Raw genomic sequence first — 15920 nt, 5'->3', positions numbered from 1 at the left:
CCGTGAAGCGATCGTGGGTTATTTCTCCAATTATGAGACTGATTCATTTAGGCACACTTTCCGCTGTGTCTTCTTCGTACAGGCCCTAGCACAGGAACCGATAGTCTGATACTACCACCCACAGCTTGATTGAAACAACCAAGACGGGTGGCTGAAAAAATGTGGTTACAGAATCAGCCACGATGACTCTCTCCGTTCAAGGATAGCACATGCGGAAATTGTGGACCCATTGCTTGCAGGATACAGGTTGATATATTTAGACGCGTGCAAACAAATTTAGAAAGAAGTACATCAGAGCTGAATCGTGGGGTAGATCCTTCCAAGGATCTGAGTCATGAGCATCTCAGCAGGAATTGGGTTAAATTCAAAGAGAGAAATTCGCGGATTGAATCGCGAGCGTCAAACGAGATTGGTTGGCCGAAATAATGCGCAGAAATCTCGTCCAACAATGAGAGGCTCGAAAGATGAATGAAAATCCCGCCTGAATTAGGAAAGTAGATTTATTAGGCCAACTCCACTGATTTCGTACGTACTGCTTACAATCTACGCCTAGTGCCTACACTTATAGCTCTAGTTAGAGGGCAGACCGACACTGTGGCGCGAGCTAAGCTTCTTGCCATGCAACCCTGCTCTCAAGTAATCATACATGACTAACAATTTAGAACTTTCTCATCTTCCTGGCACGAAGTTAAGGTGTAAATGTTTGAACTTCATCAAATTTCGTGGACCGAATACAATAGGCACCCTTCATACAAAGATTCCTAATATGATTTCTAAAAATACGTACTTTCGAGTCAACGATTCAGCCGTACGCTGATCTTCCGCTAAACCAGAAAAAAGTCAAGCTTACTCCAAAGTCCACGCCTATCAGGATAAGCTCGTCTGGGGCGGCGTTGTGGGTACTTTCTAGGCGTGGGACAGCTTCACTCTCTGCCCCCCTCACCAACACCACCACATGCCCAACTAAAATTTGTTGTAATCTGCGAAATCATATGGGATGACTGTACGCGATGAATGCAACATTGATTTTGTATACAAGCCTGACTGAACCACGCTAACTTCGGGGGGGTTTTTTCATTTCTCTCTACTGTTAAAATCCATCTCCACTTCTCCCGATTGGCGAAAGCTGAGCCTTTGAGTTTGCCGAAAACGTCATAAGTTGACGCATTTAAAGCGTATCCACCACACTATGCCATGATTCCTCAACATTATGCTGGGATTTGGTCATGGAAAAGGCATATTTCGTGGATATCAGAGTATGTAGCTATTTTCTTGAGCTAGATAATCTTTGCGCTGTAGCTTTTCCTGGATGTCTCTTGCAATGTATAAGTGCAGACAATCCTTAAGGTCTGGTCTGTAGGTAGGATTCAAGAATACATCTTTCCATACTAGTTATATTTACATTGAGATGGTGCAATTGAACCATACCCACCTAAGTAGAATATCACATCACAAAGCAGCATCATTTGAGAGTGTGTAATGCAAGCCGATGTTTTCCTTATTTTCCTTATTTTCCTTATCCGCCACAATAAATTGTAGCTCCACGTAATAATGCCGTGACAGTCATATTTAAATACCTGCCGTTGTCAGACGCCATGTGTGTTGGCGGGCGTTTTTAGCGCTGTGACATGACTTTCATTAAGGGGTCTCCATTACTGTTGTATACCACTTGCGTATAGGAAGAGCTCGGAATGAGGCTAAGAGTATAAGTACTAAATTTCTTGCTCCTCGTCGACCGATGGCATTGATATCTAGTAGAAAGTAAATCAGTATCTGGATATTGATCCCATACGATCGCTTTTCTCACCCCTTCACACTCTCGTACGGAGCATAGCTCAATTTTCGCTTGCGATGAAGTTCACTAGCGCGCTGGCCATGTTGGCCTCACTGACCACGGCTATAGCCACATCAACATTCACCCCAATCAAGCCTCCTTCCCAGCCATTGGCAGTCCGATCACCGTATCTCAGTACGTGGCAGCCGGCCGGCAGTGGTGGTGGTAATGGAGGCTATCTTGCGGGCCAGTGGCCCAGTTTCTGGAATGGCAGAACCCTTGGCTGGCAAGGCCTGATTAGGGTTGACGGTACTACCTACAATTTCATGGGCGATATGAGCGGCTTGAGTAATCTGGTTACTCAGACAAACTATGAATACACTGCTACACAGAGTATATACACGCAGACTGTCAACAACGCGATCAAATTGACCGTTACCTTCCTTTCTCCCATTACTCCCGATGACTGGAAGCGTCAGTCTCTGGTCTTTTCTTACATGAATTTGTCTGTCGAGTCTATCGATGGCAATACTCATACAGTCCAGGTTTATTCCGATATTAGTGCTGGTAGGTCTATCTTGAAAGCGCAAATTCAGGTTTGCTGATCGCGAACACAATGTTCTAGAATGGGTTTCTGGCAACTCCAACAACATTGCTCAATGGGAGTACGGTACCGCCAGTGATGATGTGGTTTACCATCAAATCTTCCGTCAAACCCAAGAGGCCTGGACGGAAATTTCAGATCAGACTGAGTTCGGCAACTGGTATTGGGCTACTACCTCGCAAAGCGGTTACAGCTACCAGAACGGCGAAGACTCGGTCGTTCGTGCTCAGTTCATCAACAGCGGATCTCTTGCAAACACACAAGACACCAACTATCGTGCCATCAGCAACTCCTGGCCAGTATTCGCTCATGCATTTGATCTTGGTAGCGTCGGAACAAGCTCGGTATCTCGCGTCTTCTCCATTGGCTTATGTCAGGACGAGCCTATTCAGTACACAACCTCATCCGGTGTCGTTCCTCAGACTTCTCTGTATCTCGACTACTTTAACACCCAGCTTGATGCTGTAAGTTATGAAAAAAGTAGTTTCTTCACATCGAACTTTAGCTAAATTGTCTGTTTTCTACAGTTGAGCTTCTTCCAAACAGACTATGCTACCGCTTATGAATTGTCCAGTGCTCTGGATGCTCAGCTACAGGAAGACTCCGTGAACGCCAACGGCGAGAACTATGCTATTTTGACTACTCTTGGCTTACGCCACGCTTTTGGTGGTATCCAGTGGACTGGTACCGAAGAATCCCCGCTTGTTTGGTTGAAGGAAATATCTTCTGACGGTAACATGAACACTGTCGATGTTATCTTCCCCGCGCATCCGGCTTATATCTACACCAATGCCACTATTTTGAAATTGCTATTGGATCCCTTGTTTCAAAACCAGGAAGCCGGCCTTTACCCAAACACCTATTCCATGCACGATATTGGCGCTCACTACCCTAATGCAACTGGTTACCCTGCCGGCAATGATGAAGCCATGCCTCTTGAGGAATCTGGCAATATGATCATCATGACCTTGATGTACTACGCCATCACAAAGGATACAAGCTATCTTGAACAGCATTATAAATTATTATCCCAATGGGCCGAATACCTTGTCGCTGATGCTTTGATCCCCGCCAATCAAGCTTCCACAGATGACTTTGAGGGCGCTCTAGCCAACCAAACTAATCTTGCCATCAAGGGAATTGTAGGTATCCAGGCGATGTCAGTCATTGCCAACTTGACTGGAAACACTGCCGATGCTTCTAACTACAGCAGTATTGCCTCCGACTATGTCACTCAGTGGATCGGATTCGCCAACGCCACAACCGATGAACTTCCTCATCTTACGTTGAACTATGGAAACTCAAGCACCTGGAGTGAGTGTACCTAGGTACTAACTGATGTAACTACAGAATAAATATACTGATATGAGTCTCAAAGGTCTTCTTTACAACGCATACGCCGACAAAGCTCTCAACCTCGGCATCATCCCTCAATCTATCTACGACCAACAGAGCGAGTTCTACCCGTCTGTTTTGGAAGCATTCGGTATTCCAGTAGACACACGTCATCAATGGTCCAAGTCCGACTGGCAGGTCTGGACAGCTGCCACAGCCAACGAACCTACTCGTCAAGATATGATTGATGCCGTTGCCACTTGGGCCGCTGCTACTTCTGAATGGTTGCCTTTCGGTGACTTGTACGAGACTCAAACTGGAGCGTAAGTCGTCATTCGTTATTAAATGATGCAACGTATAATGATTTATTTTCTGACTTGTGTATAGTTACGTATATCAGTTTGCCAACCGACCTGTTCAAGGTGGTTTGTTGGCCGTTCTTGTTGCTAATATGGGTCTTATTGTGTAAAGAACAGGTCATATTTGATTTTACTACACTTAATATTTGTACATATAGCGTTCACTACTGAAATAATTCATATAAATGCTGGTATTGAGCATACAGAGGTTCTCCAGCCTGCTCCGATATTGTTGTTGTCATGTCCCGTAAGAGTAACAGTTAGTCGTCCAAAATGATTCCGCAATACTAAAGGGGTTTGTCTACCGATCCAGAATTATAATTAATGTTGCCATAAGCATGATAGAACAAATAACACTACAACCTGCAAAGTCTATCATCGTTCCAATGTTCCCAGCGATCACTTCCAACTGCTCCCAACTGCTTCCAACTGCTCCCAACTGCTTCCAACTGCTCCCAACTGCTCCCAACTGCTTCCAACGCATAGAAAACATCCAATGGATCATACTGACTTTTGAACTCATCAAGTAAGCCGTGATTCACTCCGTATTAGGGCATTAAAATGGGTTTGAAGCGGTCTGAAAACAATTATTTGTATTTGGTGCGCTTTCGTATGGAAATTTCGCCGATTTATTATTTACCTCACTCGTGATCAGGAGTAAGACAATTAGATTATGTGAAGTAGAAAAATGGCCACATTAATGATTCAGCGAAGATACAGAGACTAATGTATCTCTAAGGTTGAGGTCATGCTTTTCCAAATGCATGCCAATAATCTTCTTACATATAGCACAGAATAGCGTACTGTGTATTCTATATCCACAAATCAGTAAAGCTATAAGCATGTGCCTCCAATTCAAGATGCTTATCTAGACTCCAGCGTCGAGCGATTCTTTTTAACAATGAATATTCTCCCAATCGGCGAATAATCCTGTATAGCCGTGAAGTAACCGCCAATACATGTACATACATACATGGCTACCTGTAATTAAAAAGAATGTATTTTTGTGTCTCATATTTCGCATGGAGCTACTCCAATGCCACTCCCCATGCACTTTGTACGTATACCAGGACACGCGAGATAGCTTTAAATGACACGTGTATTAATATTATATACCTTGACAATATCAGGCCTCATTCATTTTCAGCTTCGAACAGCCAATCAATGATATTGAGAGAAGTCATAGGAGACAAATCTAATAAAACATGATATCCTTGGACTCGAGCAAATTCTCTACCAACTATCGAGTATATTCGTTCGACATGAGGGACAAAATTCATTTCGGGTAGCACGAGTAAGTTGCACGGGCACTTAATCCCTGTTCGTTTTGATGGCCCTGCTCGCTATTCTTTGTTCTTCGTTCTTTGTCACGCATAGTTCCTTGATTTAAGATATTTTTTGAATACCTATTCGCTGGTCTGGCTATCTGCGCTCTGTTTCTAATATTGATCCCTGTAGAATACAGCTAGCTACGTATTGTATCAAGTTTTGTATGTTGCTCGGATCCACTGCCACCAATATAGATTGACAGCTTGACAGCCATTTCAAATTTTATCCCTGCATTCAAACGTACTGCCTATTGAAAAAAAACTAGAGCTGTGGAGGAAGTTCAGCTGAATGTTTAGCGGTACTTCGGCTGATAATAAAAAGGGTCAGTTTCTGCTCTTTGAAAGTTTATTGACCCTAAGTGACCCCCTCGAAGGAAATACGAGAGAACGCATAGTGAATATGGCACAGCAAAAGACCGTCCTAATCACTGGCTGCAGCGATGGCGGAATCGGCTCTGCACTCGCCAAAGCCTTCCAGTCGCAAGGCCTTCGTGTCTTCGCAACGGCGCGTACTGTTTCCAAAATGGCATCCCTGGAACAACTTCCCTCGGTTACGCTCCTACCMCTCGACGTAACTTCATCCGCCAGTATCGATGCCGCAGTGGACGCAGTAAAGAAAGAAACAAACGGATCGCTTGACTATTTGATAAATAAAGCTGCGATAAACCAGTATCTTCCGGCGCTGGACACAAATATAGCAGAAGCAAAACATATGTTTGATACGAATTATTGGGGTGCATTAGAGACTACGCAGAAATTCTCCGCACTGTTAATCGCGAAGAAAGGGACGATAGTTAGTGTCTCTAGTATTTCAGCACATGCAAACATTCCTTATTGCAGTGAGCTTTTTTCACTCCAAGTACAGACACGGTCGTTGCGTACTAAGTATTTGAAATATAGGTGTCCTAGCCGCGTCCAAACGCTCACTGGAAATACTCATGGATACTCTGAGAGTCGAATTGAAACCATTCGGCGTCAATACTTTCTCAGTGGTCAATGGTGTAGTCCGAAGCAACGCACAGAATTGGAAGCATTTTGAAAACTGGAAACTTCCGGACGATTCTCTCTACAAGTCATTGGAACAGCATATACATGATCGCATCTCGGAGAAAGATGGTGTTTATAATGACGGCATTGATAGGGTAGATACGGCGCAGCATGCCCAGAGGCTCGTGGATAAGATTCTTGCAGGTACGACAGGGACGCTGTGGATCGGAGGTCAAGCTGGTGGAGTGAAGTTTGCTACCAAGTATATGCCGCAAGTTGTACTGGTGAGTAGTTTTGTTGAATCACATGGCCTCATGCCCAATTTAATGCTATGATAGGACAAATTGTTCTCGGGTGGATGTGGGCTAGAAAAGCTTTCTTGAAAGCTGGTGCTATTCCTACGGGCTAAATTGGTCACATGGATTGCTTAGAGTGTTTGGTCGTCAAAGTTCATGATGGAAGCAGGAGGTTGTTTTATGAACAGATGAATAATTACAGTCAGAGATATCCGACATTCTGTTTTTGCTTGGTCGTTTGAATAGGTTTCAGCGTCACATGAGTCTCTAAAATGGGGCTGGATTGTCAAGACATTAGGGCTTATCGACAGTTTTTACAAATCAGCTATAAAATACCTCTACCCATCGAAATTTATTTTGTGAGAACCCACGCATATAATCGAAATAATGCTGAAGACTTGTGCTTGATCACTTCCATATTGTGGCAAAAGATTCTGCAAGCAAGATGTTCAGTGTAGTATGTGCGCAGCTTCTCTGTCATTTGTTTAGTCAAGCACTCTGTTCGTTTACGCGTTCTTTCGCTTTTTGACCGGCTTTTTCGGTATAGTAAGCGTTGGCTGGCAGTATACATAGATGAGAAAAAGGGGAAGATGAGGAGGAAGACGAAGAAGATGAGGGATGAAGTTGGAAAGGGAGAATGAGGAGCAATTCATGGGATTATATAATGAAAAAAGGAACGCCCCAGGCGCAGGGTAAGGAAGGTGCAAACAAAGAGCACAAAGGAAAGAGACAGGGCAAAGGGCACAAACAGAATCATATGATGACAGGATCGATCACATTGTATTTTGTGTACATTGGAAAATGGTATCGTATTCATACAACTAGCTACTTAGATCAATCGAAAAGTGCCACCCGATCTCTCCCCATGGTCTATCTGACGCCATTCCGATTCCAACTCTGTTCGCAACGAACGATTTGACCATGCAATTCTCCGCTCACACGAATCAATCAAGTCAAGCGCAATGGCGCGTTCGCGATTCTCATGCAGCGTTGTGCCGGCTACGAAGAGAGCCATAACCGATATATAATTCGCCTGCGTACTAGTCTTGTCGACTGTTCGTGCAATACCGCATACAATCTCGACTGCTTTTCGTATCGAGCGTTGCACAATGCTGTAGTCTATAGGACCACCGCTCAGCGGACGATGGGTCAGCACAAGGATTTGGGATAGGTAGTGCGATTGCACGGCAGCTGCATGCGACGGAGGATGAATCCAGACTGGCGGGAATAGCATATCCTGCACATCGGCTATAGGAAGCGCACCGAACTCTGGTGGAAGATGTTGCTTCCAATCCTCCAAGATTTGGAGTAACTCATTCCCTCGTTGAAACCGCTGATCAATTGTGTTTCCTTGCCGCTCTTCGTTCGAGGCGTAGTTTATGCATTGCGACAAGAGGTAAATGGAGCGGCATGCGAGTTCCGGGGAGTTGAGTGTTGCAAGAGGCCGTTTTGCGCGCCAGAAGCTGAAAAGGCGACGTCGTTCAATTAGAGCTACCCATATATCTTGCTGTAACCATGCCCACCATACCGCTTGGCGGAGTCCTCCCGATTCTCCGTCGTTGTCCTGTGAGCGCTGAATCCAGAATACGCCTTTGAGATGTCGTTCCCAGTCCTGGTTCGACCCATCGATCATCTCATATGTGCTAATCAAAATTGCTGTCGCGAGTAGCTCCTGGCTTCGTGTGTATGACTTGTAGTGCATGGCCTTGTGGAGATGTTGTAGTGTCTCGTAATAGTATTGTACCGATGTGTCTCGGCTGATGCTGTTGACTTCTTCCGTGTCATAATTGCTCGTTCCTAATTCCACCCTCGTTCTTTCCTCCCATAGAGAGATATGTCGTGCCGAAAGTGCCAATAAGGCTTTCATGAGCCCGACGTTGTATAATGCTAGATGTGGTATAAGATTCCCGAAATGTTTCAGCGGATCGAAAAAATCCAACCATGTGCTGATATGATGGACGAAATGTGTAAATATTGAACACTCAATGCTATTGAGCTGAATTTGCTCCTGGGTAGTCCAACAGGACCTCTCATCTCTGATCACTGCTGGCTGTTCAATCGGTGGCGGGAGGTTGTTGTTAGTGATAGGGATATCCCTAAATGCTGCAGCTTGAAAGCTTTGCTTTTCACGTAAATTGCGCGGTATAAGTAGCGGATTAGAGGGTGAGCCTTGCTCGATAGAAGGCTGCGAGGTGGCTGGTACCCTTGCCTCGCCCAGTGGCGACAGAAGGAAATTTTGATCGAGATTGGCTACATCCCCGGCGAGAAGCTCGAACCAGCTGTACGGCGCATGGCCAGTTGAGATTTCTGTATTACCGGGAGAAATGCCAGCTGTGCGATATGAGAGTGGGGAGTCCACCTGGATGTTCGTGTCGCGTATGACCGACGGTGATGGAATTATTATATTGTTAATGTCGTCTTTATTGTTGTTATTGCTGCTACTGTTGCTGCCTCCGCCGTCGCTCGTATGTTCTATGACCATTTGCTGAAATGGTAGATCCGGTACATGCTGCACATTTTGCGCCTCTTGTGCGTCCTGGTGGTCCACGGACTGAGACTGACTGGCCGATGTCGACGGCTCATAAGTACACGGTCGCTGACCTTTGCGACAAGGACCGCACTGAGGCCGAACTTCGTCACACTTCACATGACGTTGTTTGCATATAAGACTATATCACATTAGATCCACCAACAATTCGAGTTAGGATGGATGCGGGGATGACAGACCAGCCGGTAGTAGTGCGGAGTCCCCTGCCGCGAGATTTTCTCGGCTTCCTGCGCCGAACCGCCTTAGTGTCTACATCTGTCATTCTGGTGCATGGCGCACGTTGCGAGGTTGTCGGCAAAAGGATAGCACAAAAGTAATCTGCATATGATGTAGCTCATCTCTTGGTTAAATCGTCTCGCGGACCTGGGGAGGCGAGAATAATTCGCTGCGGGCGGACCCCGGATGACTAACCGTATTTAATACGAAACATTACAGGAACAAAGCAAAAGGCCGACCCTGCAGACTGTATTAGCATGAGATCATGAGCAGATTTTCTCAAATTTTGTGCATGCAGGTATAGATTCCCTGAGTTCTGGCAGCCTTACCAGACTTCCTAGCGCTCAAAATACTGCGTTTCGCTAAAGACGATAAACTACGAATTCGCTGAGTTGTATTGAGATTTCACGAATCACAAACAAAGTGGGCCCCTCGAAAAGAGTTCGCGACGAGGCACATGGCAATGGCCAATGAGAAGCTACGTATGGGTCTCCGGAGATGCTCCGATCTGTTGAAGATGGTGGCCTGATCAGCAAGGCATCAATTATTGCATGTGAGATGTATTCAATAACAACAAGAACCCAATTGCAAATTAACAATAACTTAGAACATCAGTAGATATCAAAAGTCAAAATGAGCTGGAAAGACACAAACAAGCATTTGCAAATCCTCAGATCCGCCGAAGAGGGCGGATATGGAGTGATTGCAGCCATTGCGTCCGTCTCCTGCCTTTCTGCATTGTTGATTATTACTTACAATTGCGCAGATACAACGTCGAGCATGTGACTGCATTTGTCCAAGCAGCCAACAGCCGCAAATCACCTCTGATCCTCCAATTATTTCCCTCGGCCCTTGAACTTACTCCTTCGCTTGTCTACGCAGCAGCCGCAGCAGCTCGGTCTGCATCAGTCCCTATTTCGGTGCATCTCGATCACGCACAGAATGCAGAACAGATCAAGTATGCTGCGGACAATTACCCCTTTGACTCTATCATGGTGGATATGAGTCATTATGAGAGGGCAGAAAATATCGAAAAGACCAAGGCGTTGAAAGAGTATTGCCATGAGAAGAAAATAGCTGTGGAAGCAGAAACCGGTCGTATTGAGGGCGGTGAGGATGGAATCATGGATACTGGCGATTTAGCAGGTATGTATTCCCTGTGCTATGAATGCTTTTTGTGATGGTTGTTGATTGTCGTTCAGTGATTTTGACAAGCGCCGAGGATGTCGAGGATTTCATCTCTGCCGATGTCGATGCAATTGCACCGGCTGTGGGTAACATCCATGGAGATTACGGCCCAAAGGGACCTGAATTGGACTTTGAAAGGTAATCTGCACCATTATCGTCTTCAAGGATTGTGACTCACTTAGATCTGGTACAGACTTCAAGGAATCTACAAGCAAATCAACAAGCGCGTCCGACTAGTTCTTCACGGCACCAACGACTTCACCCCCGAACTGATGACATCCTGCGTCAAAGCCGGAGTCTCCAAAATAAATGTCAATAAACTCCTCCTAGCACCCTGGCAAGCTCATATTGAGGAAAATATACACAAGCCTCTGACCCAGGTCATGCAAGAGGGTATTGAAGTCTTGACCAAAGAGACTGAGAGATGGATGGATATTGTGGGAAGCAGTGGAAAGGGTATTTGATAGATACATGATATACATAGCGTTGATCTAGCATATAGATTATGTGTTGGCTGTGCAGATATTCGTCAAACCGTAATTTGTACCTGGATCGGACAAAACTCCGATGTCTGTCCTGCCAAATATCCAACCCCGCATCAGCCGGATCCAAATTCTACCGCCAAGCTCAATCATAACACTTGTTTAACTTTTCCTTCATAGTTACACATCTGAGCGTATCCTGAAAATAATCAAGTCACGTAAACAATTGAACATGTCTGATATCTCAGCGTTCGTGTCTCATGACAACCGCTTCAGCAACATACTCGGCGACTCACCCAAACTCGAACTACTCGTCGAAAACAACAATTACCCCTTCGCACACGAGGCTGGTGTCTTCTTCGAATCCACCAACGAGCTTTTCATCACCAGCAACCGCTTCGGCGACAAGCCGGGTATACCCAGTCACAAACAACGCGTCCAAATCTCCAAGGTCACCATCAACGACTCTGACCCTTCCAAATCAGTATGCGAAGAAATCGACTCTAGCGCCGTGCCCATGGGCAACGGCGGCGTCAACTACAAAAATGGAATCCTATTCTGTGGCCAGGGATCTCTGGACAGACCCAGTGGATTATACTTCATGCAAGCCACTGCGCCGTACAATGTCGAGCTTTTGGTATCAAACTACCACGGCCGCGAATTCAACTCCGTCAACGATGTGGTCATTCACGAAGACGGTTCGATCTGGTTCACTGATCCGCCTTATGGATTTGAGCAGAATTATCGCCCTCCTTTACGACTGCCGCCTCAGGTTTATCGTTTTGATCCAGCCAGTAAAAGTATACGGGCCATGGCTGATGGGTTTGGGCATCCGAATGGATTGTGTTTTTCGCCGGATGAGAAGACGTTGTATGTCACGGATACGGATTGGATTCATGGAAGTGGTACGACGAGGGATGAGAGGCCGTCTACTATGTATATTCTTCTATCCTTTTTGGAAACAGTGACACTAATGAATTTTCCAGATACGCTTTCGATATAATCACCAGACATGGCGAGCCATTCCTTGCAAACCGCCGCCTCTTCGCCTTTGCCGATAACGGTATTCCCGACGGCATCAAATGCGACATGGACGGCAACGTTTACAGCGGCTGCGGTGATGGTGTCAACGTCTGGTCTCCTGGCGGAGTACTTCTGGGAAGAATACTTGTGACTGGAGGTGTCGCTAATTTTTGCTTTGGGCGACGAGGAGAGATGTACCTGCTTAATGAGCATCGGTTGTGGAGGGKGAAGTTGGCCGAACATGTTCGCGGAGCATTATTGAAGATCTGATTTTGAATATAACAAAAAATGATATAGCTAGGTAATAAATAGATGAATCTCCAGTTCAAGGTACACCTAGGAGGCAAAACCGGTTTAGGGATTTCTCACTTGGCGATATTTACATCAAGACATTGATAGGATTATCTTACGGCTATGAATATAATCTATATATCTACTCGAATGCTCTTGTTGGATGACGAGTGTTCCTCGATGTACCTAAGGAATTTGCTAAGAAATCCACGTCCTAGATAAGTGCGCACAGTCCTGCTCTGCGTTATGTACGATACACATGATTACAATACAATACATGAGACGTTCCTACCCGATTTCTCAGAAATGCGTCACGACCGCACCATTTCATCGTATCATGTATAGTACTGTACCGGATATGTGCGGAGTATAAATCACTTTTGATCAAGTCGTTAAGTCTTACATTATCTCCTTCATGGAATATGCTCACTGGCAAAAGCGGCCTCCACATCAGCTGCTTATATAGTACTTGTCCCGTCGCTTCCTCTTTATCTGGCTAGGGAAGGTGGGAGAAGCGACAAAACCTACAATTATATGTGCTAGGCTACACCAGGGAAAGATCCGTGATGACCATGTTACCTGATCATATCCTCGTTTGCTTAAAACCCCCGCAACAGCACATTCTGATGCAGGTGCTAACAGAGCATCTGTGTACTTCGTAGTAAATCCTCAGCCTGTGCACCTGGGAAAGGCTAGGAAGCCTTCTCTAGCTCTGAAGCAAAGTATTTATCAGACACTAGTTACCACAAGCGGGGAGCTAACTCACCTAGAACATCATCCATCTCAATGTCACCTGAAGTATCAGAACTTGTGTCATCAAGCACACGGCAACACTTCCCACAGAAAAAGGTATCACCCCCTCCATGACTATAAGGCCGAGCAGTTGACGTAACCAAGCTGGCTGCCGTCGGACGTGATGTATGTTTTTCCTGCAGCATTTGCTGCGTCCAGACTAGGACCTCATTGTCAGTGAGATTTTCTGTCTGTTCCAGCTCAGCCAGAAGCTCTTCCAGTCCAGCGAAATTCGAGCGGACATAGAGCCACTGTGACCCATGAGTTGTGAGAAAGTCATCTATCCACTTGACTGTTTTGCCCTTTAGAATGACGATCATCTCTAGGAAGACTACGCCTAAACACCAGATATCGGAAGACGTGTTCCGAGGCTCCTGCAGCGCCACTTCCGGAGCGCAATACCGGTTGGTCATGTATTTCACCGTCCCAACGGTAGTACTGCCGCTTGCATCGGTGAAATCTAGCGCTAAGCCGAAGTCGGTGAAGAGGATATTACCTCTATTCACTAGGATATTGCTCGGCTTGATGTCTTTGTGCCTGATCTGATTATCATGGAGGAATTGAAGTCCGGTGGCAAGGCAACCGAAAAAGGTTCGTATCTCTTTGTGCTGTTCACTGCCAGCTATCTTCAAATATGCAGAGAGATCCTGTTCGACAACCGGAGACATTATCACACTGAAATATCTAGGGTCTGTATAACTCCCCACGAATTCCACAATATGACGATGCTTTAGTTTCTTAAGGATCTCAATTTCAACAATCATGCCTTTCAAGGCTTCAATGCCTCGTCCACCAAGCGCCGTCTTCCGCGAGACACGTTTTCTCGCGTACTCTCTGTTGCTGATTGAGCTCAGAACCTTATCAACTCGACCAAACCCTCCGCTACCTAGTTCTCTTTTGCTTTCAAATGGAAGCGGCTCGCCCTTTTTAAAATGTTGATGCCGGCCCTCAAAACCCTTCTCTAAATCTATTGACTTCGTTAATACCAAGTCCTGGGCATCTAGGAAGCGGGAGCGCTCCGTAGATGATAGGCACTCCGGGAGGATGGCGTTTTTATTGAATGGCAAAAAATAATCAGAAAAGCCAAGATCAATGAATTCATCCAGAAGGTGCAAGCAATCGATAGTCCGTAGTATGATATAGGTGCGAGGTACTCGGCTCCAAGCGGGTTTTTTCTGTCGTAGTAATGCCGATATCTGATATATCTCTGAGTCATTGTAGGGTGGTCGACTTTCCCTGAGTCCTTGGAAAAAGGTACCTAACCGGTCCGCCATGGTTTCGATAGTGTCATGTATCACAGTCCGCGAACCTGCAGTAGACCGAAATTCCCGTATGTTCTGCAGAAGGCGTCTACTCTCCAGCGTGTCAGGGTGATCGCCAAGGGTTTTCTCACGTCCTTGCAGTGTTTGCTCGAACATCTTCTCTGCCTCCTCGTATTTTTTCTGATCCCATAGTGTCCATGCTAGCCAATGCTTGCTCCTAAGCGTATTCTCATGGTCCTTGCCAAGTGTCTGCTCACGGCCTCGCACTACCTGGTTGAAAGTCTTCTCTGCCTCCTCGTATTTTTTCTGATCCCATAGTGTCCATGCTAGCCAATGTTTGCTCCTAAGCGTATCTTCATGGTCCTTGCCAAGTGTCTGCTCGCGGCTATGTACTGTCTGGTCGAACGTCTTCTCTGCCTCCTCATACTTTTTCTGATTCCATATTGTTAATCCCAGATAATGCTTGCTCCTAAGCGTATCTTCATGGTCCTTGCCAAGTGTCTGCTCGAGGCTTCGCACTGTCTCGTCAAAAATCTTCTCTGCCTCCTTATACTTTTTCTGATTATATAGTTCGTATGCCAGCCAATGCTTGGTCTGAAGTGTTAAATCATGGTCCTTGCCAAATATCTGCTCGAGGCTTCGCACTGTCTGGTCGAACATCTTCTCTGCTTCCTTAGACTTAATCTGATTATACAATTTCGATACCAGTTGATCCTTGTCCCGGTAAATGTCCATTGTGTGACTGTCCCCTGATATCTCTAATTAAATTATAGCGCGGTGGGCAATAAACGGTGAAATGGGGCTGGAACCACAGCGGCTATGCTCCACGAAAGATCGGGTGGGGAAAAACGATCGGAAAGTCTGCTGTTCGGGACTCTGAAAGATTATTAGTTCAAAACAGGATCATGTCTTTACACGGTTACTTACAGTGATGTTATGATCTTTGGATTATCGTAGATCAGGTCGCCGAGTCTGCTACTCATCAGCTTTCAACTGTCCGTGCTAGTCATGCTTATGTAATCTTGTTTCTGCCCAATCTTACTCATCCATCATCTAGGCTCGTGTGGCTGTAACGAATCCCTGCAAGCTTCAAACTTCACACTCAAAAAGCTCTCGTCGTTATCTTCTCGGTTCTCGCACGTAATCACGGATTCATGTCAGTCATTGTTATATAAAACCCTAGATAATCAAAAACGATTATTTTTCTACCATGGCAGACCCTCTCTCTGTGCTAGGTGCGGCAGTGGGTGTAACGTCTTTAATCATTCAGACCATGGATGAGTGCATCAAAGGTGCGAGCCCATCGTTTGTTATTGTACCATTATTACTAATCTTTATCAGCATACCGGTACTACATCAGAGCAGTCAACATGCCAAATGAATACCGCCACTGCAAAATCCGTCTCCAGATGGAACAACAGCGTTTTCTAAACTT

At 45.6% G+C, this 15920-nt stretch overlaps 5 protein-coding genes across 5 annotated transcripts; 3 read left to right on the top strand and 2 right to left on the bottom strand.

Annotated features, from left to right (window-relative positions):
* Positions 1-1851: 1851 nt before the first annotated feature.
* On the top strand, positions 1852-4182 carry BHQ10_009397 (uncharacterized protein; the record flags this gene model as incomplete). Its single annotated transcript, XM_040882307.1, has 5 exons — positions 1852-2341; positions 2400-2842; positions 2906-3692; positions 3757-4036; positions 4101-4182. 5 exons carry the CDS (start codon positions 1852-1854, stop codon positions 4180-4182), a joined length of 2082 nt encoding a protein of 693 aa, XP_040737899.1.
* A 1618-nt stretch (positions 4183-5800) lies between these two features.
* On the top strand, positions 5801-6770 carry BHQ10_009396 (uncharacterized protein; the record flags this gene model as incomplete). Its single annotated transcript, XM_040882306.1, has 3 exons — positions 5801-6239; positions 6301-6671; positions 6726-6770. The coding sequence occupies 3 exons, from the start codon at positions 5801-5803 to the stop codon at positions 6768-6770; spliced, it is 855 nt and encodes a 284-aa protein (XP_040737898.1).
* A 742-nt stretch (positions 6771-7512) lies between these two features.
* Positions 7513-9493, bottom strand: BHQ10_009395 (uncharacterized protein; the record flags this gene model as incomplete). Its single annotated transcript, XM_040882305.1, has 2 exons — positions 7513-9352; positions 9411-9493. The coding sequence occupies 2 exons, from the start codon at positions 9491-9493 to the stop codon at positions 7513-7515; spliced, it is 1923 nt and encodes a 640-aa protein (XP_040737897.1).
* A 587-nt stretch (positions 9494-10080) lies between these two features.
* BHQ10_009394 (uncharacterized protein) lies at positions 10081-12410 on the top strand (the record flags this gene model as incomplete). The annotated part of the gene is made up of 6 exons (XM_040882304.1): positions 10081-10163; positions 10214-10593; positions 10650-10773; positions 10829-11091; positions 11366-12053; positions 12104-12410. The coding sequence occupies 6 exons, from the start codon at positions 10081-10083 to the stop codon at positions 12408-12410; spliced, it is 1845 nt and encodes a 614-aa protein (XP_040737896.1).
* Positions 12411-13123: 713 nt separating this feature from the next.
* On the bottom strand, positions 13124-15220 carry BHQ10_009393 (uncharacterized protein; the record flags this gene model as incomplete). The annotated part of the gene is made up of 4 exons (XM_040882303.1): positions 13124-13143; positions 13198-13224; positions 13288-14190; positions 14482-15220. 4 exons carry the CDS (start codon positions 15218-15220, stop codon positions 13124-13126), a joined length of 1689 nt encoding a protein of 562 aa, XP_040737895.1.
* Between the last annotated feature and the right edge of the window lie 700 nt (positions 15221-15920).

The sequence above is a fragment of the Talaromyces amestolkiae genome (assembly GCF_001896365.1).
Source record: "Talaromyces amestolkiae strain CIB chromosome Unknown scaffold24.1, whole genome shotgun sequence".
Lineage (NCBI taxonomy): Eukaryota > Fungi > Ascomycota > Eurotiomycetes > Eurotiales > Trichocomaceae > Talaromyces > Talaromyces amestolkiae.
The sequence above is the reverse complement of the archived record's forward strand: the minus strand, read 5'-3'. Positions and strand labels throughout refer to the sequence as shown.